At 43.1% G+C, this 27,141-nt stretch overlaps 1 protein-coding gene across 1 annotated transcript in view; it reads right to left on the bottom strand.

Moving 5' to 3' along the window:
• Window positions 1–565: 565 nt before the first annotated feature.
• LOC115324993 overlaps window positions 566–27,141 on the bottom strand; it is a 45,326-nt gene continuing 18,750 nt past the window's right edge. The window contains exons 4-5 of the mRNA XM_029985689.2: window positions 22,979–23,074; window positions 566–708 (exon numbers count right to left, since the gene is read on the bottom strand). Coding sequence (XP_029841549.2) covers window positions 566–708; window positions 22,979–23,074 — 239 coding nt within the window. The remainder of the gene's footprint in view (window positions 709–22,978; window positions 23,075–27,141) is intronic.

The raw sequence follows: 27,141 nt of genomic DNA, 5'->3' as shown, positions 1-27,141 counted from the left end.
TGGGATTCAGGGGCGAGCTTTCGAGCGCTTTTGTAAAGACTTGGCGTAATACATGACGACACGCGGTTTCTAGTTTATTTCACCTAGCACTACTACTATAGGTGCTGACTCATCAATCGTTTGCCGAACATGTGGAGAGTAAAGAAGAAACTGAAACAGCCACTGAAATGTCTCTCGTTTACATCAAAGCCTCGATGATATCTCAGCGTTCTTCCGTAAGTTAGCACTTCAGGTCTTTGGGGCCACGCGCCCACCTGGTACTTTTTATATCGGTGATTGGTGAAATATTTAATAAAAAATAAAAACCATGCATAATATCAATGTTAGTTTTCTTCGAACATTTAGGGCACGTTGACTGAGGTGCGCCATCGGAAAAACACAAAATGCAATTTAGTTTCGTTTTAAGTTACGAGTCTTCTGAAACACAACAAGCTATGGCGCTAAAAAGTAAATATTCCTTACAAGCCGTACACACAAAAAAGAAATTAAATGCTTGATACGCATCTGACGTTTAAATCTTGGCTGAACAAAAGATAAAAAGAAAAATCTTTGTTTATTTGTTTTATTAGAAATTTCTGTAATCGTGTCGTCCAACACAATCTCCAATGCCATATGTTGTGAGATTTGAACCGCAATGTCTTTTGAAGGCATTAACGCACTGCGGTGGAGGACTTGAAAAGGAGTGATTTGTTACCCACAAATTACACGCTGAAAAAAAAAAGCCAAAAATTATAAAGCTTTTTCAGATACTTTTTTTTTTTTTTTTTTTTAAATTAGTGTCACTTTGTCACGCTCTCACAACAACATGTAGTACGAAGATGCGGCTAGGGAACGTATTCGAATGGAATAAATATCAAACTCGCTCAAAAGCAGGAAAACGAAAAATATTTTCAAACATCCGACATTAAGGTAAGCATTTGTACGAAGTACGAAAACAGAAAACCAGTGTTTTTCTTCGCCATCGATTTGACCGGACAGAAGAAATTAGCATGAAGTTGGGAGCAGTTTCTTTCGCTTCATTTCGGTTTTTTGCTATTAATCCGGACTCTACAGTGACTATATACACTGTACTTGCTGTCATTTTGATATGAAAAAAAAATGGATTATTTCTATAAAATGTTTTGTTTTTATTTGTAACTGTTGGTTGAAGCAAGTATGGAAACGAAGGTAACACCTAGTTGTACATTCATAGGAAATTCGTTTCGTAGCATACACCACTATACTATTTTAATATTTACTTAACATCCTATTTCGGTGAGGAGAACACACAGACGCGGTGTTTAAGTCTTAAGATTATAAGAAAGCAAAACGTAAAAAAATAAAAATGTCTGTTTTTATTTATATATTTATCAACACACTCTATAAATTACAAATGGGCACAACTATGAGCTCACACGGAACAAAGAGAAGGAAGGCAGGGGCACCCTACTAAGACAGATCTTACACAGACGCTGCGATAGGCACTCCGGTGGGCATTTTAGAACGTTACTTGAACATTTTAAAACTGTGTCGTAATCTGCGACAATTAGAGCTCTGCGTGATAAGCTGCTTTTCTCTTAAGGCTCGTTCACACATGTGCGTGTCAGGCTGACGAAGTGCGTTGTGATTACTGTAACTGCTTAACACACTGGCACACTTGTGCCATGCATCGGGTAGACCAGATTCACATTTAACCTGTGTATGTTATGCAGTATTTGCGTGCTCAAATCTACACACTACTTATGGGAATGTGTTGCTTATAACATAGTTGGAATTTTCAAGCTCAAGGTAAAATAATAGAACGTTAAAAATTAAAGACATAAGTGAGTCTGTGAGTGATAAAATGTTTATGAAGTCATTGGATTATCACCGGCGGTTGCGCAATTGCAGGGCTTTTGTAGGAGGTGAATAAAAATATCAACAAAGGCCGGTGCTTTACACGTAGGATAACACTGACTTATGCAATATTATTCTGAAATTGTAACGTGGTCCTCCTGCTTTATCCGTTCTTCGATATTTCTGGGTTCTTTTCCCGTCGTCGCCGGCTACGTGCTCCTCTCGGTTGTACCACGAGCTACTTCCACCCCAGAGAAGGTGCCTAAGGTTGCCTGCGCTCATCTCTTCGCAGTGTTTGCACTCCGGGGGCACGGTATCGAGGTTGAAATTCCTCTTCTTGCTTCTTACGTCTTCTTACAGCTTAAGGATGGGACGTGAAATGCTCACAAGTATTTTCAAACTGGAAATACCAACGACAACCAATGAGAGCTACGGTGACGGTATCATGGCGCTCGTAGTGAACCGGAAGTCTTCTCAAGCCGACCGCGCAATAAAAAAGTACAAATTCCGCGATGTTCTTGAGCTCCGCAAACCCCATTTCCTTATTCCAAGAGATTAAACAATTAATTACGCTCCATGAGTTTGCAGAGCAGAATCTACTGATCCCGACCGCTACGAATATCATATTATAGCTCACAGAGGGACTGAGAGATATTAATTCATTAAGCACGCTCAACGTCATGCAAAGAATTACGCACGTCTGAGCCATCACTGGTATGTAGAAGGAAGGCTTTTAGCTGTATGAACTGCATTGCAAAATCTTACTATTCACGTTCTAAGCATAACGTGATAACCTTGTTGTGCTTGGTACCCGAAAAGATGATGACAAAAAGATGCGCGAAGGTCGAATTTAAGTTATCGTAGGTAGTGCAGCAGTCGGCGTAAAGATGATCGTTGGAGAGGAGAGGCCGACAAGCAACATGCATGGTTATAAGCAACCAAATACTCGCAGAACTATACAGCACAACAAAAGTAAACGTAACAAGAAACCTAATCATGTCAATACTCAACAGATTCTGAAGCTGTCAGAGTGAAGCGGAACTGAAAATATACAAACAGTTTGACCGATCAATTTAAGGGAAAGATAATAAAAGGAATCGCGCAAAAAAATCGAAAGGTTTAGGGAACACCTATAACATAAATCACAAGAATAATGGCGCTGTTGGTTCTCTTGGTAGATTCATCGTCGTCTCTCTGCCTTTCTATCGTCTCCCATCCTGTCTGAGTCTAGGAACAGTACACACGCCTGGGATTTGTCTTCAACACTTCTGGCGTGAAACAGAAGTAAGTTCATGAGAGCATTCATTTCCATGGGGCCGATTGGCCTCAAGTTGGCCAGGGTCTTCAGGATTTCTTGTTGCTTACATGCCTTGGTGATATTGAGGGATCAAACTGTGCGGCCTTGGAGCCCTTTCTTCACAGCATTTTTGGACTAGAATATTGTCACCGAGGTGTACATCTGAAGCTGCGATTTGGAGTCGCTTGTCGTAATTTTTCTTCGTTGTCGGTCGTTCTTTTTTTTTTTTTTTTCGCGATTGGACCTGTGTCTGTTCTCGCAGCGCCATCTTGTTGGCTAAGCCCAGAAGTGTTCGACAGGTAGCGATGGGTTGTCTCTACATGCTGCGAATAGTAAAGGTTTAATTCCAATCGAGTTGTGTGGAAATTTTGCTGGCGATAAAACGGCTTCTTTAAGCGCGCCCTCCCTTCTCCTTGTGGTCTGAAGATATATTGTCAATAATTGTTTAATGTCACATGCCAGCCATTCAACTAATGCACATACATCTGAATGATAAGGAGCGAAATATCGATGGCTTGATATCCCTTCTCGCGCCCAACTTTAGAACATCTTGCTGGGAAGCACCAGACCACTTTCTGAATTAAAACAATGATGTTCGTATTAGAATAATTCTGTTCAATCAGTCAAATGACAAGGTTGGCGTCTCCTCTTTCCAGCCTTGGCAACCGGAATGCGAACGCATTATTCAATGACGATAACAAAAAAAAAAAACATTTTGTGTTACGCATAGATCAAGATGAGTGATCGTAAGGATACGTCAGATTACTCAGACATCCCCATTTTACCCCTTCCTCCCCCCCCCCCCAAGTCGGTACTTGGTTTATTTAGGTGTACGGTATTCCAGGTACAGTATGCTCAGCTGTTAAACATAACGCGGGAGCGGTGGCCGAAACTGATACCAGAGCTGTCTAGCGATTAAATCAATGATGCGGCAGAGAATACGCCGGCTCTTCTTGGGATTGTCGTCACTCCCCGATACAATTATCGCACGACCCTCCTCGTTCCTTTCTTATCACTCACGCTTTAAATTTTTACTTGTTTGTTTTGTTGTATTTTCCAGTCTGTTTAATCACATCTACGCATTTACCATGCCGGGCTAGTATATCTCGGTGATCTTGCAGTTTCTCTAGTAAAAGCCACCTTCTTTAAAAAAAAAAGTCAAAAAGCGTTTTTGTTTTTTTTTATCGCCGAGTTACGCATCGGTGATTGTTTCGGAGCTGGGAGTGTAACTCCAGAAAACGACAGCGGCATAAGTTCCAGCGTGAGCCGGTAGATGGCGCATGCAGTCTCTCCGGCCACCGCTCCCAAGTTATGTTTAACAGTTGAGTACACTGTACGTGTACAATTGGCAACGTTGTCCTTGATGTCATTGTATGTAAGTGTGCAAACCCAGGAGTGTCGCGATAAAGTTGTAGGATTGGAGAAACACTGATGTCTGACACATACAACTTTCAATCTCGTTTTTCCATGCCCTATGCACAGTTTTCAGCAAAACATTGCGAAGCGCGGGAGCACCAGCCAAATTGACTGGTTGGGCCTTCTGACGGTGCGCGGCCGCTATCAAGATTCACGATTCCAGAATGCGCTCCCTGTAGTACTCGCAGTCATGTCCCCTGCACTCCCTTCCGTCCGACGCGCACGAGATGACCGAGACCAGAAGAAGGTGCCTCTTTCTCAGCCGTCATGCAGCGCGTCTGCCTCAGCCACCGCGTTAGGTGACGGTTCTCGAATGCTACACATAATTTTTCGCGGCACCTTCCCCAGTCACTGTTATATAGTCAGCGTCGGACGGAAGTGAACAAAAGAAATCATGACTGCGAACACGAAATAATGCGCATGCGCAAAGCGTAAGGCTTGATAACGGCAACGGGCCGTCAGAAGGAACAGCCAGCCTTTTCAGCCGGTACTGCCGTGCCCCTTATACTTTTGCTGCTGACTGTACCTTCCCACATTCGGTCGAAGTTGGTGCTTCAGAAAAATATTTTTCTGGTATTATCAAGTCTGCAAAGGGCATCTGTATCGCTAAGCTTCTCACCAGGTTGATGGCTGACGTCAAGCAGGAATTAGTGAATTTCGCTGGTACCCCCCGTTTAGTCATGTCTTTGGTTGAGTCAAGCTGAAGAGGTAAATAAGAGGTGAGTTGAGAGGGAACACCCTTATAAATAGTGTCTGTAGTACTTTATCCCATATAATACACCCCAGAACTTTATTTTGATTTCAGCGCACGCACGTCGTGCCGAAGGTGCCAACTTTCACGAGCGGCTGACAGTTTAGTGGTAGAACTTATTAAAATAATTAATGTACAGAGCGCGACACTGTTAGAGCGAACAAGCGATCGCCGATTTTTCCAGTTTTTCTCTTTGAAACCAAGGGATGTCATCCAAGTTATTATTGCTAAGGGAAGAGCTCATTTAGTTCTCTAATGTAAGCGATCAAGTTTCGTGCTCGGTAACACTATTTAGAAGAAAAATCCGAAAATGTGCCGATGTCGTGTTCGCGCTAACAGTGTCGCGATGTGTACGTGTACATCTATTGAAAAATTAATCATTCTTGGCCCTACTGTAAAACACCAGTGTATTATTTGTAGTCTTCGATATGCACCTCAGCTGTTTAATAAGTTATATCGCACTGTTATCAAGGCCCTTATAAAGGTTGGGGCCGTCAGTTCAACAGCAGTGCCCTGTACGTGTAACTTAAGTTTTGGGGTACATTATATGTAACGAATGGGTGTAAAAGTACACCCTTTTTTAGAGTCAATATTTTAATATGTCGCCTATTGCGGTAAATTTGGAACTACCCCAAGGACATGACCACATCTAGTGGTTCGTTCTCTGTCGTGGCATAGTTTTCCGGGCTCTCGGGGAATATGTATGAGTTGCATCCAGCGACTCTTTAATAAAAGTAATAATTTGTCACAAACAGCTCGCGACTTTTTCTGTGGTACACAACACATTTTTGGACATAAAACAGGGAAGCAAACACATTAAGATAAAACTGGCTGTCGAAGGGTGCGCAGTTACGTTTCTCTGGTGGAAGACGGCTCCTGGGCCGCAGTTCGTAGCGCCAGTACAAAGTTCGAAGGGCAGTTCGAAATCGGGAAATACCAGTAAGTAGTATAAAACTGTGAGTTCTGGACCATCTCCCATTCCCCTGAGCTCGACCGTTTCAGATAATAGTATTATTTGGATGTTTTTGCTTAAATTATTATTAATTCTAGCCCCAAATTATAATGTTATGACGGAGTGGTCATTCCTACTCCCCTTTCTGACCAAGATATGAGACCATATCTTGTTCATAAATCGTTCCCACTATATATCGTCCCTTCATGTCAACTAGACGGTAATAGAAACACCGTCGCTTAAAACTTTATTTATTCAAAAGACTTCAGTTGTATAATTCAGTTTGTACCCCTTTTCAAGAACCCATTTATATTTCCGTAATATCACAAAATCACCAACTTAGAATTTTGATTTTTTACTAGGTTTCAGTGGAGGATAAATATTTTTTTCTAGCAACCTCTTTTTTACAACGAAGCTGTTTATGGCTAGGGCCCCGTGACTTTTTCGTGTATGGCAACGGAAATGACGTCGCGAGTTTATGTCACGTGACGTCGATTTCCCCGCTAAATTTTGAGGGGAATTGACGCCACGTGACCTCAACACCAATATAGTTTCCCCGGTAATTCAGTGGGAAAATTGACTTCACATGACACAAAGTCATGAAGTCATTTCTGTTGCCGCACACGAAAAATCCAAGGGACCCTAGCTATAACTTTGGCGCGGAAATTTTCCCGGTAAATTTAGCGGGGAAGTTGACTTCGCGTCGCCTCATCACAATTCAGTTCACCCAATAAATTTAGCGGGAAAAATGACGTCATGACTTTGTGCCACGTGGCGTGAATCTCCCCTCTAAATTTAGCGGGGACATTTTCCACTGAATTTGGCGGGGAAATGTTTCTGCTAAATTTAGCAGGCAAATTGTCGTCACGCGGCCTTAACACCAATTCAGTTTTCTCGCTAAATTTAGCGGGGAAAATGACGTCACGACTTTGTGTCACGTCACCCATGAACAAATTCAGCGGCAGGAGGAGAGCATGAGGAAAGGAGGAGGAGCAGTAAAGCGCACCGCCCTCCCTTTGTCATCTTTCCAAGCGCGTGTGTGCCTAGTTTGCTTTCCTTCTACCTGATGGCAGTCCCGTCACTCGTGTCTAGTTTCCTTCGGCCCCTCGTGGTGGCGGTAGTCTTCGATATGTGTGTGCGCACCGATCGTCACGATGATCACCGATCGAGAGAATAAATGTGTTCGTACCTACGTTCAAAATTCTGTGTCACGCCTGCGTCATATGCGTTAAACAGCTTCGTTGGTCATTCACCTTCACTGAGTGGAATGCCTCATCATTTTTTCTTTCTTAATAAGGCTTCGTCGAAGTAATTGTAATATGCCGATGACTGGATATATTATAGTTTTCAACGACTTTATCTTAAACCCAAGGATTCTGAACGTTTTTAATTACTCTCTTAGTGTTCAAATGAACCTTTCGACAAGAGATGCTTTTAGATCTGAATAAGTATTAAAAAACATGAATTCCTTTATCTTCAAACAATTTCAGTACTTTACTATTATAAACTCTATTGCTTAATCTGTTTGTATATTTTTTATAGTTTTTACTCAAATATTTTAAAGAATGCCTGTGTTATTTGTTAAACTATTCTGTTCTTTAACGGTATAACCAATGCATATTTAGAAAATATATCTATAAAAGTTACAGGATATTTATAACCTTTGGCTTCAAGAAGATAAGTTTGCCATTGATCTTCGATGTCTTGAACAATCAATCTACGTCTCTCAGTTTTTATTTATAAATGATTTAAATTTACAGGATATTTATAACCTTTGGCTTCAAGAAGATAAGTTTGCCATTGATCTTCGACGTCTTGAACAATCAATCTACGTCTCTCAGTTTTTATTTATAAATGGGTTAAGTGTTGCGTATACATCTTGATTCCCTGCAAACTTTTTAACCTCTTTAACTGACATGTCGGACTTCCTTTTGAAAATTGTGTATTCTAGAATACCCTCTTTCCAGTTCACTTAAATGTTTTTAAGTCTATTACATTCATTTCACACCGAAAGAATAAAAACACAAAAAATACACGAGGGACAGACACACACAGTTCTTTCAACGAGCAACTACATTTAAATGATGCCCATTACACTATGATGAACCACCTCGTTGAAAGAACTGTGTGTGTCTGTCCCTCGTGTATTTTCTGTGTTTTTATTCTTTCAGTGTGAACTGTACTCTATCCAACGCGCTCTCCTATGTGTACATTCATTTACGAGTTAATTTATAGCCGTTCAGTTTTTTTTAATATATTTCTGTCTAGCAATATATTTGGTTGACTTTATGAAATAATTTTCTGTATCCCTAACCTCAACTTTTTTTGCTATACGTTCAGACGTTCTTTATAAAACTTGATTTTCTTACATCTACATTCAAAGTTTTTTTTAATTGAAATAAGGAGAAAATACTTAACGTCAAACCAGCTGAGGAAGGAAAACAAATGCAGTTAATCCACTTGCTGAACAGACAATCTTTGTGAGAGTTAGAAATTTACTTAAAATCTGACAATAATGATAGGACCTTCTGAATGTATATACATTCTTCTCGTGTTCTTTTTCATTTCTTAGTAAGATAAGAAATACGTAATCAATTGTTTTTATTATGTTCTGGATCTGATGAAAACTTTTTTATAATATAATGTGAATACAATATTGACTACATAAAAACGTTTATACTTTGAATCTGTGATTAAATACAGAGGATGTCTTCCTTACTTGTTCTCAAGTGCTTTATTATTTCTTTAGCAGGAGGTAGACCAAAATAATGAAAGAAGTGAATACACTGTGGACTATTAAAATAACAAAGTCAATCAGGTCTAGAGGATGGAGAAATATCATTATTTATTACTCCAACCTTCTTTAATTGTTAAGGCAATATATTTTTTGAATATTCAACTTTACTTGCCGATTTCTGCTTTAATATCTTAATAAAAATTGTAGAACTTATTGATGACTATTGATTTTTTTACCAATGATCATAACGAAAATGGCCAGCAATTGTTTCGACAGCTTTTGCAGCTCCAGCACTTGCGGCACATGTTAAGGCCCATTTAAAAACATGTGGTCGGGCTCTGGCTGCTAAAGCCCCAAAGGTTGGCAAAAAAACAACACCATTTTTAGTCTTTTGATTTTTTAACTGTGTTTTACTGAACTTTATGTCCTCTGGCCTGCCCTTTTTTAGTTTCTTAACTTGAATGGAAGTATGAAACCACCTAGAGTTTGTGGCATTAGCCCTGGGATCAATTCGTATTTTACATTTTTCTTCTTTTATGATAAGATAGAGTTACGATAATTTTTATATCAAACATGTACATCACATGCGTTCTGTACCTTGTGGCTGGAGTAGTTCAAAGTATAATATGTACCTGAATGAGCGATGTTTGAGCATTTTAATGCATTCGTGGCATATTTTTAACATCGAAACAGAGTATTGAATAGGAACTTGCAAATGTTCGAATTGTTACAACTGCCTCGGCATCTATGTCTACAGTTTTAAATCCGGCTTCTAAAAAGGCATCATAGGAATCGTAAATAACAAAATTGGATAAGGATGGCTAGTTGGGCTGGCTGGTTTTGCATTATGGTGTAATACGCCAATAAACACGAAAAAAAAAACGAATTGAAAACTGGACAGGACGTGGCTAACTTTCAACAAAATGGTTTATTTCGATAAAACACCTTTAAGAATATAAAAAGCGGCACTATTGTCAGAACAAAACGATGTGGTCTAAAACTACGCACCCCTCAAATACGAGCGTCATTGGTTCTTCATATAGTAGAATTCTTTATCGGAAAGAGGGTGCGCTTAAACAAGAGTTGTTGCGGTGGAACTTAGTGCGAAAGGCTTCATGAATTTCTCTGGCCGCTTTTGTTTTGTAATGGTCCATGACACAAGTCTCACTAAAAGTAAGGCTTTATTTACTCTTCATAGTTGGGCCCGCATTCTCAACAGGCGTAGTGGACCGCTAGGTGGCCACTGTGATTTCGTTGATGATTTCGTTCCCTCCGCATATTGGGGAGTAACATAAAAAACTCTGAAGAAAGACAGAAATGTAAACCGGACTCGCGTGTTCGATCCTATCTCAATAGGATCGAACATAATTGTATTGACATAATATGGAGTGTCCAATTGAGATAATATCAAAGTTAGATTTGTGTATTTCTAAAAATAGTTCCCTGTTTGGACTACATTTTGCTTAGATTCTGCAGTGACTGGAGGGTTGACTTTGAGTCGCTGACTCTAATCTAGACACAAGGGGATGCTTCTGAGACATATCGAAGTGCCATACGGATGTCCATCAGTTCGGCAGAAAGTATAGGAGATGTCATGAAAGACCTTGCAACCGGCTTTGAAAGAAAGCGATGGTGCCACCAAACCTAATAGATGATTTATCCTGTGTGGTCGATGCATCTGTTTAAATATGACAAGTAGAATAGCGTTTTGTATATAAAAGCGATAGGGAAAGTTGCTGAAGGACGACTGAAGGTAGCGCAGATTTTTTTAGTTACACCAGGGATGATGTAAGCTACACCCGGGATGGTGTTGTAGACTTCAAAGGGGGGAGGGGGCGGTAATTAAGGTGGTGACTGAGTAAAGTGGGATCTGGATATGTCACTGGTAGGACCTCTTTGTGTTCATTAATAACCTGACCGATGCGGCTATAAAAGCGTCTTTCCGGAATGTTGGCTAGATGATGAGAGTAATGTCATGTTAGATGTCGCCAATGCATCCGGAGAGTCACTTGGATGCGAATGGCTTCGATAGGAAGACAATAAGATTCTGCTATCGTCTATGGTTGTGATTTATCGTGGAACCGCAAGGCATTTTCTAAGAGCCGAGGCCTGTAGCGAGTGAAGCATTTTTATGTTTGTTGGACTTACGCCATCCAGTATAGGTAAACTGTAGCGAAGGACACCGACGAATGGGCTCTTATATCAACGTAAAGAAGAAGATGTAGACTTTTCCCACAGAGTACCACTTATCAAGCGTCCTAAACTAATAAGCGCGGACAATTCAGTCTTGAAGTATTTCCGTTCCGAATTCTAAGGCAACCATTTGTCGGTAGATACTCTAATAATTATATGCTTTGGAGCATACAAAATTTTGTCTTCATTCGTATGTAGAGAAAAAAGAGTACATCTTGATCTTTGCAAAGGCCACAGCGGCTGACTTTGCTGCGCGCTCTCAAGCCCGCGAATAATAAGGTACTGAACGTTTCTTCAAAGTTCATTTCATAAGCGCGCATGTGTGAGCTTCGGGGAGCTTCCAGACGTCCAGATGCAAACGTCGTCTGCAAAGAGTTTAATGTGTACAGCGCTTGGAAGAATATAGTGTCGCGTATGACAAGTGATGAGGCGATAATAACTGAAGAAACTAAACGTTTAATGGGGCGAACTTGTGCCGAAAAATAAAAAGGGAACAGAAGAAAGTAGAGCGTCGCGGGCGTCGAAGTCGGCGTGACAGCAGAGTCGAACGCTGGGACGAAACTGACTGTGGCTCGCCATGTGGAGCCCTTATGTACATGCGTGGACTTCTGGAATAATCGGCGTAGAAAGTTCGACGCGTAGAACATTCGGACCTCGAAGAAGCAATAGGATTCCCGAATTTACCAGATTACTAGTCTGCAGGAACAAACAAAAAGATGTACTGCTCCCAGGAATCGAACACTGGCTTTTCGCGTGGGAGCCAGGTACGATAACTGTTAGGTCACGCGCGCGCTGCCTACTTGGCCAGCTGCACGCGCGGCAATATGGCAGACGAATGACGGCAATATTAAAAAGGACGGGCCCTAGAGCGCCCTTTTGAGGCACACATCTTGTCACAGTGTGACGAGAAGTTTAACCTTCCATTGTTTGCATGCGGATTGCTCGATTGTGGAAGTAATCAGAAACCCATGAACAAAGCCGACCGCAGACTTTGACAAATTTCAGCGCTTGTATAACCGCTGAATATTGATGTTATCAAATGCTCCTCGAACGTTAAGATATGGCGCTGTTGTAAGCTTTCCGCCAAATTTCTAGTCGTCAATTTAAGTTGCAATGTCCGCGACCTTGTAGATTGTGTTGCGCATTTGTCTGAATTCCGTTATGGTTGCTGGATACCACAAATGAGTTTCCCAAAATATATTCAAGGCGTAAGAGAATTAACAGCTCCATACATTTGCCAGCACAACTTGTTAAAGCAGTGTGTTGGGAAGATATAATATCCTGTGTGGACCTACCGGTATAAGAATAAGCATAAGACACAGTTTTTGCAGTTAAGAGGAACGAAGCAGCTTGTCCACGAAATAACGAACACCTCTAGTAAATAAATGACTGAGAGACACCAGAACTTTATCCAATCTGGGACTTAAAATCTACCATAAATGAAGGATGAAAAGGGTTTGCCGGTTGAAGCTTCAGTGCTTAAAGGAGGATCACTACCGTTAAATTCTCAGAGAACAATGATGTACGAAATTCATCAGCAGCACTCAATGGCGACTTTCTTAAGAAAAGTGACAGCGCATGAAAAAGCATTTTCTTCTCGGGGGGATAACTCAGTCAGCGAGAAATGTGCCATATATTTGAGAGCAGATCACGTGGGTGAAATAAGGCACATGTCTTTTTTTTTCTTTCTTTCTTTCGGCCCAGTCTATCCAAGTGATGGCGAATATGTCTCTGAGTTTGCCTGTCTTGACGTATGTCAGCTGGTAATTTACCCCTCCTGGTTCGACGTTCAGCCCGCCGCCATATAGCTTAAAGTTGTTTGTACTCTGCGTCTACAATAATACGTAAAGACGTGAAACGGACTCACTCTCCTGGTTGAATCTGCAGCTGATTGGCATACGACTGAAGCAAACATTTGGTTAATATTTGTAGTCTCTATGCGTAGATCAACGTTTTCCGGAAAACATGTCCATTCAATATACGAGGTCATATCATATCTGGCGCGGCTGGCTTTGAAGCCGAAAACTGTAAGGTATGTGGGGGAGTTGTCACAGTCAGGGATTTCTATATCCACAAACTAGGAGTTTCTAGACACGAATGCGCGTGACATGAGGGTAACGTCTAAGCAGCTGCTACAGCAATAGTCACGAAAGATTGTGGGCGAATCGTCATTAAAAATACAAATGTGATGAGAATCCACCAGTTCAAGTAGTTCTCGTTCGAGGCGTGTAGTCCTTACACTAATTAAGTAACATTATGGGCATTGAAGTCGCCAAAAACAAGAACTGAGCTTCTACATTAGCGAAATTATTAATCGCAAGCGGGGGTATCGCAAAATCGCAAGCGGGGGCATATATGCTGCTATTACAGTGAACGTGAGCTTGCCCTTCTGTACAGTAACACATACTTTCTTATTGTACGGATGAGATGAGATACGATGCGAAATATAGATTAAGTTTTTTCGTAATGCGAAAAGGACTCGGCCGCTGTCAGAATGACGAGCTGATTGGATTAATTCATTACCTGATAGTCGAAACTTTGACCCAAAACGCGATTTACTAATCGTCAAAATTGGAAACTGATATTTGAATGTGAATTGTCGAAAGTCCGAAAGTCAAGTAGGAAACCTTCTCGCGTTCCACTGAAAAACAGTCGCATTTTGAAATCTATCCTTAAACAAAGGGGCATCAGCTGGGCAGTGAGACATCGTAGGACAGATATAATAAAAGCTTACAATGTCACCGATCTGATTGCTCGTCTTTGCAGTTGCCACAGCAGAGTTGGCATTTTGTTTTCTCGAGGTGGTTCTCGGGCTTTCGAGGCAGGAAATGCTGACTGAATATTCATTTTCTTGAAGGTCAGGGCTGGTGCTTGTATCAGCAGGTAAACGACAATGAGGAGTCTAGCTTGACCTTAGTCGATGGTGATGTACGCTTTGGGCGATGAACAAATCTCTTTGTGTTCGCAAAATCCGTCAACGACACTTCGCAGTTGACGTAGCTTGTGGGTGGTTTCCACCACAGTTTGTAGGCTTGGCTTGAGGATCTTCCTTGCACACTTTGGTGATATCTCGTTGGGCACATTTCTTGCATTTAGTTTACGCTTTACAATACTTAGCAGCATGGTCCAGTGCGCGACATTTGAAGCATCTGTTTGGCGCTTCCATGAATTCATTTACTTCACGTTAAGTAAATCAAAAATTCATCTTTGATGGGCACTCAGAATTCGGAAGAATTGGGAGGACGACCCGGGCAGTTGGTTGAGCAGCTTTATGATGCTTTCCTCGAGGTCCGTATAGGCGACGGGAAGCAATTACTCCTTCTTGCAGAAATGATCTCAATTTGACACCCGCGAGCCACAGGGGCACACCTTTGATCATTTCGCCGTTTTGAAGATAGGTCCTGGGTATAGTAGCTTTGATAGGAAATCCACGGACAAAAGTAAGGTTCAAAAGTCGGTCAACTGTGGCAACTTCAGCAACTTCTACCAGGAGTCCGCCTTTGCTGGTGTAGCGATGTCGTAAACTGGCAGTGGCTGCTGCCTTGTTTACTTCGGTGCTCAGGCTTAGCGCGTTTTCTTTGCTGCAACTGTTGGCTTTCTTTACGGGCGCGAGAACCACAGGAATACCTGTCTTTCTTTGTTGACGATATTCGACGAGATCGAAGCATTCCAGGTCGCCTTCTGCAAAACCTTAATCCATTTCGCTTTCTGTTTTTCTTTTTTTTTATGGTGCCTGAGTTTTATTTTTTATGCCCCGTCTTCCTTTTTATTTCGTAATACATCCGTTGGAAGTCAGCGCTCGGGTCATCTTCACTTCTCTTTTGCACAGCTTGTGCACTGCTTTTATTGGTATGTAAAGATAAGTCAACTTGTCTATTGAACTAGAGCGTTCAGAGCAAAAAGATTAATAAAAAAATGAGGCATTTGCCAAGCTAATACAAATTAAGTGACAAGAACACTTGAGTTGGGGCGTGATTAATTATTAGAATATTAGATAATTACCAATTGCAAGAAAAAATATCGTGAAAATAAATCTGTGTTTCTTGCCGTCAGATTTGAAGGATACTCATAATGTCCGAGTCCCCCTAGAGTGAAAAACACATACAATCGACACCGACAAGCCTCAAACAACCGCACCATGAACGCGAAATTAGCTTTGACAGGGTTGCAGTCTCTTGCTGTTCGTGAAGTAAGCACGAGCGAATACAAGCCTGCCAAATGTCCCTTCACGTGCACGCTAAACGAGTTTGAGGCTTTTATGGTGTCGGTTGCTTCTGTTTCTGACTCTGGTGGGACTAGAACATTACAATTAATCAAATCACTTGTAATCAAATATTATATGTAGAATTTCTGTAACCATTTCATTACATACTTTTAGGAAGGGCGCCCAATGATAATCTAAATAATTTAGGAGGAACTATAATTGCTTGTGGCGGGTTATTATATTATCTCCCTTTTACAATGGCGTCCCTTGCTCCGTACAAGTTTCCTTCAAGGAATCTTTGAATCAAGACTCTGAGAGGAAGGTGGTATACCGAAATTGTAGGATTAAGAAGATGAGTAGTTTATAATTCGGTAAATCTTGTGAGAAATATGAAATAAGCCATTTTCAATCCGGCAGAAAATTATCTGGCTTGAAACACGTCAGGTAATACAAAAGCAACGGTTACTTCATCAAGAAAGGTCAGTAACTATTCTTTTAAGTAATAAGATAATCCAATTGAATGCGTCCTAAACCAGGGTAATAGTAACCGATTGCCTTTTTGAGTAACGTGTAAAAGACTGAGTACCCTACACAGACCTTGATATCCGGTGTATTCCTGATGAAACAGGCAACATTCTATGCTAAAAGTGGTAATATATTTGCCACAGAAAGGATACGTCCTTCAGTGGTGTAAATGTAAATGGTTTGTTTCCCTTTTTAAACATTTAACGCGGTAAAAAATCGTATGTTTATTTTCTATTTCCCCACCTCGTACAGAGATAGGCAAAGACAATGTATTTTATAGTGCTAACCTGCTAGTGAATACTACAGGCTCGACATAGGTTCAGTTATGAGCCAGGTTAGCGCGAGCGTGTTTTCGACTGCTGATGGGGCGTGGCGTCACAGCTCTCTTTTGGGGCGTGCGTGATGTACCAACGAAACGTATTTTCCCGTTGGCCAGTCCGTGGTTAGGAAGGTTCTTCGTGTGAACGTCTTACGGTCTTACCATGGCACAAATAGCGAGGACGATCTCGCAGACTTTGATGTGAAAGTAGTTTTGAAAGTAAACATGCCCGGCAGAAATCTGTCTGATTTGGAGAAACAGTACGAAACATTGCAATATCACGCAAAAACTCAGAAACAATCGGTTTCGAACGTTTTGAGGTGGCTCGAGTCCGTCTTCAGGAAATGACTCAATAGACTGAGGATGCGAGAGCCTCAGCCCCTTCTTCCTCTTTTACCGAGTTGATGTTTTGTAAAAGTAACGCAAGCAATGGACGTAAATCGACGGTAAGGCACCGAGGGAATTGTTAATGCTCCCCGGTGTGTTCTGAATATGTCACGACTCCAAGAACAGACATCATCGGATATCTGGCTCCGTGTCTATCACGTCCTCGTTCGCGAAGTTGATCCGATGATCGAGCACCTCACAATGTTCGACAACTGCTCTAGGCTCGCGCTCGAAATTGCGCTCATCGTCCTGGTGACAGCGCATGCGTTCGGGAAAACATTTTGTTTCGCCGATATAGGGTGCGGAGCACTCTGCACACGGTGTCTTGTACACTGCACTTTTTGCTTTTTCTTTTAGGGAACGATCCTTCAGCCTTGGCATGAGCAGTGGCTCACACTGGCTTGTATACCACTTGAATCCCATCTTTTCGGAGCACGCGCACCAGTGCCTCGCTGGTTGCTTTTACATGTGGACGCTGATGCGCGTGATAAGACGGGGCTATGTGTCACCCGGCGGTCCATGGTTAATGGGCGTGCAACAGTGTCAACAGGCGACGCGCTGAACAAAACTCCTAGTGAGCCGTTTTTTGAGGTCAGCAAGGGTGATATGTTTCTACGTTCTTCTGATCTTTTCCGACGAGCAGGTGGTCATTACTCTACACAAGAGTGTAGACAGCACCAACGCCTTGTGGCTCACGAGGTAGTTCGAGTTAAAATCGAAGTAGCGTCCGGTGTGTATTGGTTTCCTGAAGACCGCGAATCTCAGCTCTCCTGTTGAAAAACCGGGCAAAAATTTCCAGTAACATCCGGTGAAAACTGGTCAAATTTCACCCGTTTTCATCCGAAACCAGGGTAATTTGTCAGTTTTTTCTGTAAGACTTGCCACAAGCTGCTCTCGGTTACCAGTTTCGCTGGAAGTTTACCCGCAGCAACTTTCGTTTACCAGACAACCCAGGTTTACTGGAAATGTTACCGGAAACGAGTAACTCGGGTCCCTGTTCTCCGAACTTCACTGGAAACCGACGTGAGGGCAGGGGGAAGCCGAGACGAACTCGGAAACTGGGTGTGTAATTATGGTGCATAGAAAGCATCAAGGAAGAGTTCCCACGCACCCTCTCTTCCTCGCATTGGGTTCGTAGGGAAAACGTGAGCGGGTCTCTTTGCTGTCTCTACCGGTTTCTTTGTCCGTCAACCAGAAACGGCCACGAACGGACGCTCACTGGCGGCAGCCCGTTCCATGTGTGCGACCTGTATCTTCCAGAGCATCTGGGTGTGCGGATAAAAAGGAAATATCTTTCAGTTAGCTGTTGCTTACGTCTCTTAGTCCATCCGGACTCAGAAGCACCGAGCGAGCGAAAAAGACGCCGGAGACGCCTCTGGGACGGCATCAGGGATGACACCGTAACCATGCCCAAGATTTATCAACGGCGGCGGATGTTCCTTCCCCGTGTTCGTGGTTTTCGCTAAGTATATATGCTACTGACACTGTGTATGTGTCCACGTGTTGCACCTGCGGCGACGGCACCAGGGACGACACAGTGACTGTGTCCGTGATTTCTCAACTTTGGCGGATGTTGGTGGCGCGTTCGTGGTTTTCGCTAAACGTGCTACTAACAGTTTGTATGTACGTCCGTGTGGTGCACCTGCTCGATTTCATTAGTTTAACAACTGTACATCTAGGAATTTACCCAGCGGCATTGTGAGTACTTCGAAATATATTTTTGCGACAAAATAGTCAGTTGTTACTATGTGGTCTGATTGCTTTGGTCTACAGCTTTGCAAATTGTTTCAGTGGTATCGACCCTACGAAATAAAGACATGGAACTTTCAGGTCTATATGAGATAACCGTTTTAATTGCTACCGAATCGTCCAGCATCTGGTAAACATACACCACCCACAGTTCGCAGGCTTCTTCCTAAATGCCTTCCGTTGACGTCAAAAAAAAAATAGTAAGTTCCGATAACTGCGGCCAGTCCGGTGACTCCCTTAATTTCTGGTGAATCCAGGCGAGCCCGGTGACTTCCAATAAGTTCCGGCTTTACCGGAAATGAAGAGTTCCATAAACCAGTAAAAAAAATTTTTTACTGAAAATAAAATTCCGATGAAAAATCTTTTTTCTAAAAGGCTTAGCTTTATCGGAAATCGAGAGTCCCATAATGCAGTAAAAAATTTTTTTTACTGAAAAGGAAGTTCCGATGAAAAATATTTTTTCAATAGGCTTGTCTCCTTGCCTTTTCACTTGGAGCATCGAGGAACGGCAAGACTATGTATCTCTTGTATTCTGCGGTGAACTGGATGGCGTGTTCTATTCGCAACTCCAGCCCGCCGCTCGCCCTCCCGCGGACGAGCGGAGAACTAGAGGAACGGGGACGGCAGCGGTGGCAGCGGCGCGGAAAAGGGCTGTCGGCCTTGATGCCTGAAGCAGTTTTAACGAAAAAAGTGAGCGCGTTAAGATAGGTATTCTTGTGCTCTGTCTCGCAACAGCGTTGCACGAAGGACTGGGATGTATAATTTCATTAGGGACTTTTCATATATCGCATACGCTTCGCATTTCTGGTCTTGCACATGACCGCCAGCTCAATCTGTGCTCCCGTTCCCTCTAATAATGTAGAGCTCTAGCGAACGATCTACGAAAAGCCTATTCGTTGCCCTAAGTAGGAGAAAACTGGTCGCGCAACGATATGTCGAGCAATACACGTCGGGAATGGGTTTGCGTTTTAAGGCAATATAGGAACATGACCATTCATTCCATGCATTTTTAAAAGATAGAATACACGTATTTGCTTTCAGATAATTACAATGTAAATAAAGAAATGCCCGAAGCATTTTAAGCGCGTCTGCGTTGGCCGGCCGTTCGTGACGAGTGCTTAGAACGGGCAGTTGTGGCGAGAGGGGCCGCAACGTTGCAAATAACATTATAAAAAGAAGTATGGTGTATTAAAGTATGCATTTTTAGTAGCGCAATAAATCAAACCCTAAAATACTCCGATCATGTTAATAGGCAGTTTTAGCATAGCATTACCGCAGGCTGCCGTTTGCTACCGTGAGTAGGGCAATCGTAGTGGCACGCGCTGAAATTTGTGCTCCAAAGGCGCAGCGCGAGCCTCCGGTTGTAATGCTACACTGCATGGTAGCCCGCGGTAACAAACTTCTAATCAATAACGATAGAGCCGTTTGATCACGTGTTGCAATACGCTAAAACCGAGACGGTGAGCAGAGAGTTGCGAGCCTGCGACACGAAGACATCAATACTGTGAACGCTGCTCTTCCGAAGCTTGACGGTCACCGTGCGCGGCTCACTTTTTAGAGCAGTAATGGCCAGGCAAAGCCCAAAGACGCTATCTTCATCACCCTCAAAAGTATTCTACCGCAAACAGTGACGTGGCCGGTGCGTAAGACGCGCTCGCCCATCGCAAAGCTTCGCAAGTCGAGGTTTCTGCAACTTTTAAATATCAGCATGCTCATTTTGCTAACGCGCATAAACATTTTCGTTACCTGTAATACGATCCTGCCCTAACACTTGGCGTTTGCAGGCCAATAAATAATTTTAGCGCGCTGACCAGCGTCATCGAGCAGGCGCACGGGAAACCCTGGAGAATCTATCCCCGTCTCTTCCACCATCTTAGAACTACCGCCCCACCACCTATAGGGCGTTGGAGTTGCGAATCGAGAATAGGTGTGGCAAAAAATAGTTCACCTCTGGTTCCTTCACGACGAAAAAAAAAACAATCATCCACATAGCGCATAAACGCCTTTGGCCTGTTGGCAATAGAGTTCCTGTATAGGCTCCGTACTGGAGCCACAGTTGCTCGCCTGTTTTCCACGTGCCGCCGCGCCGTTATTTCCCGAGATCCGATCACGTGACGAGCAGACTTCGAATGCCACGCAGAAAAGCAGGCGCTATAGGGATGAACGCGCAACTGTGGCTTTCTTAGGGAGCTTATACAGGAAATATAGTTGGCGAAAGTGCCTAGCGCCTTCTGTTCAAGCACTTCAATTGTGAGGTTTGCCGTCGTGACAGAAATAGAAGCGCCAATTGCCGTCTCGCTGACTTGTTTGAAGGGCTCACCCTTGAAACTGAGGTACGCATTGCCAAGGCAGAACTAGAGAAGTCGGCATAGCTCATTCACACGAAGGCTGGTTCTTGAGCCCAATGTTTTTTTCTTTCACGATGACCTCTCTCTCTGTAGCAACTGCTAAGTCAAACTGGAACTCTGGTAAAAAGTGATACAACGTCGAAAGACGCAATTGCGTCATCATCGCTGAGTCGTACCTGCGAGGCATATTCTGTGCATGAAGTGGCCGGTGTTCAGCACATGGGTCGGCGTGTTTCGAACAATGGGAGCTTTTGTCCGGGGTAGGTAACTCGATAGCTCTCGGTGCGGTGAGGTTGTAAAATCTACGATAGGTCGCAAGGGGACGTTAGGTTTGCAGGTCTTGGGTAGTCTGTAAAAGCTCGGCGCAGAACCATTCCAGCAGATGAGCCGCAATTAAAGGGCTTTCGACTCTGGGTATTGGTTGAAAATGTCAAACATCTTGTTCATGTTCGGCTGAACTTGGGATGTTGGGTATTTCTTAAGCTTTCCATATGCTGGAATGTCGAAAAGTCCAGGACCCACGCTCGATTTTTCTTTATCTCCCTCTCTCTCCTCCCCCCCCCCCCCCCCCCCCGGCAGGAGCACAATCTCTGTATACTCGCGTAGCTTCCGAAGCGGAGCAGTTTCATCTCGTGATAGATTGTGGCGTTTCCGATGCGAATGTTTTAAAAGGACGCCTACCACTTATAGTCATACACCTTTCAGGAATGACAGGGTCTAGCTGCTCAATGCCATCCTCCACCGCGGGAACCATTTTTGGTAGAGCAGTATGTCAGAGGCACCATAACCGTGGATCGCCGGGTGACACACTGCTTCGGCCCATCGCGCGCAACAGCGTCCCTTTTGTAAAAAAAAAGAAGAAAAACAGCGAGCCATTGGCGCGCATGTTCTGAAAGTAAGATATTCAAGTGGCGCACAAGCCAGTGTCGACATTTGGACGGCTGATGCCGAGCCCGAAGGATCGTCTCCCCCCAAAAAAGCACGAGGCGTAGTCTATATGATACGTTTACAGTTTGCCTCGCCGCCTACATCGACGAAACTAAATCTTTTCCGAAACGCATGCGCCAACACCAGAACGATGTGCGCAATTTTGATCGCGAGCCTAGAGCCACCGCCGAACATTGTGAGGTACTCGATCGTCGGATCGACTTCGCCAACGCGCACATGATAGACACGGAGCCGGATATCCCAAAAAATCTGTTCTTGAAGTCGTGGCATATTCAGAACACACCGGGGAACATTAACAGGGCCCTCGGTGCCTTACCATCTATTTGCGTCCAAGGCCAGCGTCACGTTTACAAAACATTAACCCGACAGAAGAGGAAAAAGAAGTCAAAGCTCTCGCTGTCCTCTTCTATTTTTAATAGCCCCTGAACAAGGAGTCAAGTCGACATGGAAATTTTGGGAACTGATATTTGCGGAAAGTGCTGCTTTAGCCGTCGATTGTTCTCAGCCTGTGTGCCGCAGCATAACCACCTGAGATTGGAAAGATAAGCGCAGGCTGACGATGGCTCCCAGCGTAAAATGGAACATGATCACAACTTCAGCCTGCGTCTAAACTCACTTTGTTACGACATTCCCTTCGTAGCAAACGAAACTCCTTTTTTTCGTGTTTTTTTTTTTATAGGATGAGGTACACTGTTTTCTTGTTTCATGTTCTCCTGCGAATGACATTTCGTGGCAGGCGAGCCGTCTGCGAACACTGTCTTAGCTCGCTTCTTGAAAAGTAAATTGGATCTAGTTGCCGTTCCTGCGGTGACCACTATTGAACTTTAAGGGCGGTGCGATTGTTTTTAGCCGGCGCTCTGCGGGAGATTCCAGTATTAGACTGTAATTTATTTTCTGAGGTGTTATTTCACGCCACGTTCTCACTCGCCTCAAGCGCACCGTTTGGTATCTCTTGAATCCAGTTGAGACCTGATAGGGGTTATCCGGAAGCGTGTCCTTCAGGTCTTTAGTGAATTTCCTTTTCTTCTTTGCAACGAGGGTCTTGGGGGCTGCACTCCACCTCCCAGTTAGTGGTTAGGCGGAGTACTCGTGGTCCCGGGGCAGCCGATAGATTTTCTCGGGGAAGGTTTCAACGTTACCCTTTCGCAACCATGTCGACCAGCTCCTGACTCCTCTTGGTCTTATATAAAAATATTCACAAAAGCTCAAAATGTTCCAAGGCTGCCCAATAGATGCCTACAGTGTGCCGGTCTGTTAAATGGAAACAAGATATCCCAACGCACTTGCTGACCGCCAAGCGTAAAAAATTAATACACAGAGTTGATGCAAGTACTCACCCTTGGGAAAGTTTCTAGTATCCTGATTCTTCATCACCATGCATGATTGGTGGTCCGAATACAAAATATCCAGCTCACTATGACGCGTGTAAAAGTCTGTTGAAAAAAGAATTACGTGTAAATATTAAAAAAATAAACATCATGTTTAACACTTTGCAACTAAACCGCCCAGTAATGGCATTCCCGAATTTAGTATGAAGCGCTGCGTTTTACGTAAATTTACTAATCAACAATCGAGAAGGACGTTTATTGAATAAAATATCCCTGGTTTGTCGTGAGTCGCAGCATGCTATCTAGTCCTTACAGCTTTGATGTAATCATTGTATACAATGCGCCTGCAGCTAAAAACCAAGACCAAAACTGCCAAATATGTCTTAAGTTTTTTTTTTATAACCTCTTTGTTTTCTTTTCGGCACTCAAATATAGGGAAACGTTCTGAGTATCAAATTTAAAAATATATTTGCGAAAGGGTAAATATTAAAAAAAAAGAAACAATAAAATATAGCTTATTTTATTCTTACTCTATAGTATCCTCCATTCATTGCTGACATTTTTTCTTTTAAGAGCCTCACTTGAGCTATTTAATTTTTAAATCTCACTTTATCAGTCCTTAAAAGGCTATTTCAACGAAATTTGAAATATATTCGTCGTGCTTAGAAATAGGCTGCATATGATCCACACTATTTATTCACCCACGAATGACTCTCGACTCTTGAGGCCCCGTAACAGACTCAGCTGTTTTCCTTTCGAAAACTATCTGAGAAGGCTAACTGTCTTTTTTTATTGTAATGCAATTAAATGCGACGGTGCAATGGAGCTGGACAAGAATGACGAAAATGATCCCGGGAGAGGGGGAACAAAGGGGACAAAAGACAAGCACAAATCTCCAAACACAGCTAGGTGACCGGTGCGCGACCGCGCACCAGTCACCTAGCTGTGTTTGGAGATTTGTGTTTGTCCTTTGTCCCTCTTGTTCCCCTTCTCCAGGGATTATTTTCGTCATAACTGTCTTTGTCAGCTCAGACAACAGGCCACTTTAGAGGCTTCCCAAAATAATAATTTCAGGAAAGATCCTGTGAATTAAGCAGCAGTCGTGACAGTACTTGCTCCATTAAGGCCACATTCTGCATGCAAACGTTACCTCGTGATGTAAACTGTTTCCGAGTAAATAACTCTGAGGAACAGTTCACTAGAGTAGCTTTAAAGGGCTCTTTGTTGAGTGTGCAAAGACGAGACAACTGCGTTCTTTTTTTGAAGGTCGTGTTCTGGTTCATGCTAATTTGCAACGCGCGGTGCTCATGTTCTTGTGGGGCGCGACTTTAAACACGTGCAAGACATGTATCAGTATTCATGTCGGTATTTAATTTTGTCAATATCTTTAGTATCGTGCATGGACGCATTGCCAACGTTTCCTTCTGCAGACGTTGTTTGCAAAGAGATGCTTTTTTTCCATTCAGAGAAAAGCAAGCCTTATTTCCTCTGTTCCATCTCATTTGAGCTGTAGGGACCATGATTGACTGTAATTTTATTTAATGAAATCTACCACTTTCCATGTAACACATAGTACAGTTTGTGAACGATAAAAGTACCTATGCGATGCCGTCGTGGTGGCTGGCAAATGAAGGAGAAAAGACAACTTTTTTTTAGGCCTCCTAGTGCATCAAAACTATTAATCAGTAAGCTCAACAGAAAAAAAATGAAAGCCGTTTACAACTCCCTGTAAGACCCAATTGGAGCGCAGCTCTTGAGGAGGAGGAGGGAAGGGTACTGAGGGTTACCTGTTCTCGGGGCGGGGGGGGGGGGGGGGGGGGGGAGTCATGTGACCTTGGGGGGTCACCCCCCAGAAAACGTTTTTCGCTAGATTTAGCGGGGAATTTTTTCCGCTAAATCTAGCGGGAAAATGTTTCCGCTAGATTTAGCGCGGAATTTTTTCCGCTAAATCTAGCGGGGAAATTTTTCCGCTAGATTTAGCGGGGAATATTTTCCGCTAGATCTAGCGGGGAATTTTTTCCGCTAGATTTAGCGCGGAATTATTTCCGCTAGATTTAGCGGGGAATATTTTCCGCTAAATCTAGCGGGGAAATTTTTCCGCTAGATTTAGCGCGGAATTTTTTCCGCTAAATCTAGCGGGGAAATTTTTCCGCTAGATTTACCGGGGAATATTTTCCGCTAGATTTAGCGAGGAAATTTTTCCGCTAGATCTAGCGGGGAATTTTTTCCGCTAGATTTAGCGCGGAATTATTTCCGCTAGATTTAGCGGGGAATATTTTCCGCTAGATTTAGCGGGGAAATGTTTCCGCTAGATTTAGCGCGGAATTATTTCCGCTAGATCTAGCGGGGAAAATTTTCCGCTAGATTTAGCGGGGAATATTATCCGCTAGATTTAGCGGGGAAATTTTTCCGCTAGATTTAGCGGGGAATTTTTTCCGCTATAGCGGGGAAACTTTTCCGCTAGATTTAGCGCGGTTAATTTTTCCGCTAGATTTAGTGGGGCATTTTTCCCGCTAGATTTAGCGGAGAAATTTTTCCGCTAAATTTAGCGGAGAAATTTTTCCGCTAGATTTAACGGGAAAATTTTTCCGCTAGATTTAGCAAGGAACTTTTTCCGCTAAATCTAGCGAGGAAAAATTTTCCGCTAGATTTAGCGGGGGAATTTTCCGCTAAATCTGGCTGGGAAATTTTTCCGCTAAATTTAGCGGGGAAATTTTTTCGCTGGATTTAGCGGGGAATATTTTCCGCTAGATTTAGCGGGAAATTTTTCCGCTAGATTTAGCGGGGAATTTTTCCCGCTAGATTTTTCCGCTAAATCTAGCGGGGAAAAGTTTTCCGCTAGATTTAGCGGGGAAACGTTTCCGCTAGATTTAGCGGGGCATATTTTCCGCTAGATTTAGCGGGGAATTTTCCCCGCTAGATTTTTCCGCTAGATTTAGCGGAATTTTTCCGCTTGATTTAGCGGGGAAATTTTTCCGCTACATTTAGCGGGGAATTTTCCCCGCTAGATTTAGCGGGGAAATTTTTCCGCTAAATTTAGCGGGGAATTTTTTCCGCTAAATCTAGCGGGGAAAATTTTTCCGCTAGATTTAGCAGAGAAATTTTTCCGCTAAATCTAGTGGGGAGTTTTCCGCTAGATTTAGCGGGGAAATTTACCCATAATGCACCGCGCGGTTGCTCCGACGGCGACGGCGACGCCGACGCCGCTCAAGCCGGAAACGGGCCCCTAATGCTGCGCTCTAAAAAATGAAAGCCGTTTACAACTCCCTGTAACGTCGAATTAGAGCGCAGCACTTGAGGAGGAGGAGGGAATGGTACTGAGGGGAGGCTATGCTCCTCGTCCTCTCCTGCTCGCCTCCCATTTAGGAGAAATTTTTCCGCTAAATTTAGTGGGGAAATTATTTTCCACTAGTTTTAGCAGGGAAGTTTTTCCGCTAGATTTAGCGGGGAACTTTTTCCGCTAAATTTAGCAGGGAAAATTTTTCGCTAAATTTAGTGGGGAAATTTACCCATAATGCACCGCGCGGTTACGCCGACGCCGCTCAAGCCGGAAACGGGCGCCTAAGAGGTGCGCTTTAACAAAAGCCTTTATTCATAAAACGAATGGGAGAGCTTGGACATCAGGATTCTGCACACAAAGGGTAAGAGTTAAATTCTTGCACGGTGTCTTCTAAAAACCTGTTGTCACATGACGAAGCGTAGCTAAGGTCGGAAGTCGGCCGTATGGTCGTACGCCTCCTCTGATTGCCAATGAGTTGATATTTGCCACAGTAAGCTGGCATCCAATGAATCATTCTCTATGCTATGACATGAATAAATGCAGCTCTACAAATATTTTTCTTGCACACTTGGATGTTGCTTTGTTTGAATTCGTGATTCATTCAAATGGCTGGTGGGCCTAAAAGGTTACAAGAGGTCTAGGTCTTTGACTTTGAATCCTGTTCTGAATGGGTCATCGCCGGTCTAGAATTTTCCTTGCTTCCCGTTTGCATTGACACATCACTTCGATGTGCAATTTTTCTCCCCCATGCAGATACATTCGGAAATGCTTTGTGTAAGCTGAAGGTAGCAGAAGAAACGTCTCACTTGGAAAGTGAAAAAAAGCAAGATCGAGAAGCGGAAAATACGAAAGCGTAAAGTAATTATATTTTCTGACGACAGTGAAAGCAATG

This window comes from Ixodes scapularis, unplaced genomic scaffold (assembly GCF_016920785.2).
Source record: "Ixodes scapularis isolate PalLabHiFi unplaced genomic scaffold, ASM1692078v2 PGA_scaffold12__126_contigs__length_90152505, whole genome shotgun sequence".
In the NCBI taxonomy this organism is placed as follows: Eukaryota; Metazoa; Arthropoda; class Arachnida; order Ixodida; family Ixodidae; genus Ixodes; species Ixodes scapularis.
Note: the sequence above shows the minus strand (reverse complement) of the source record. Positions and strands in the feature narration are given on the sequence as shown.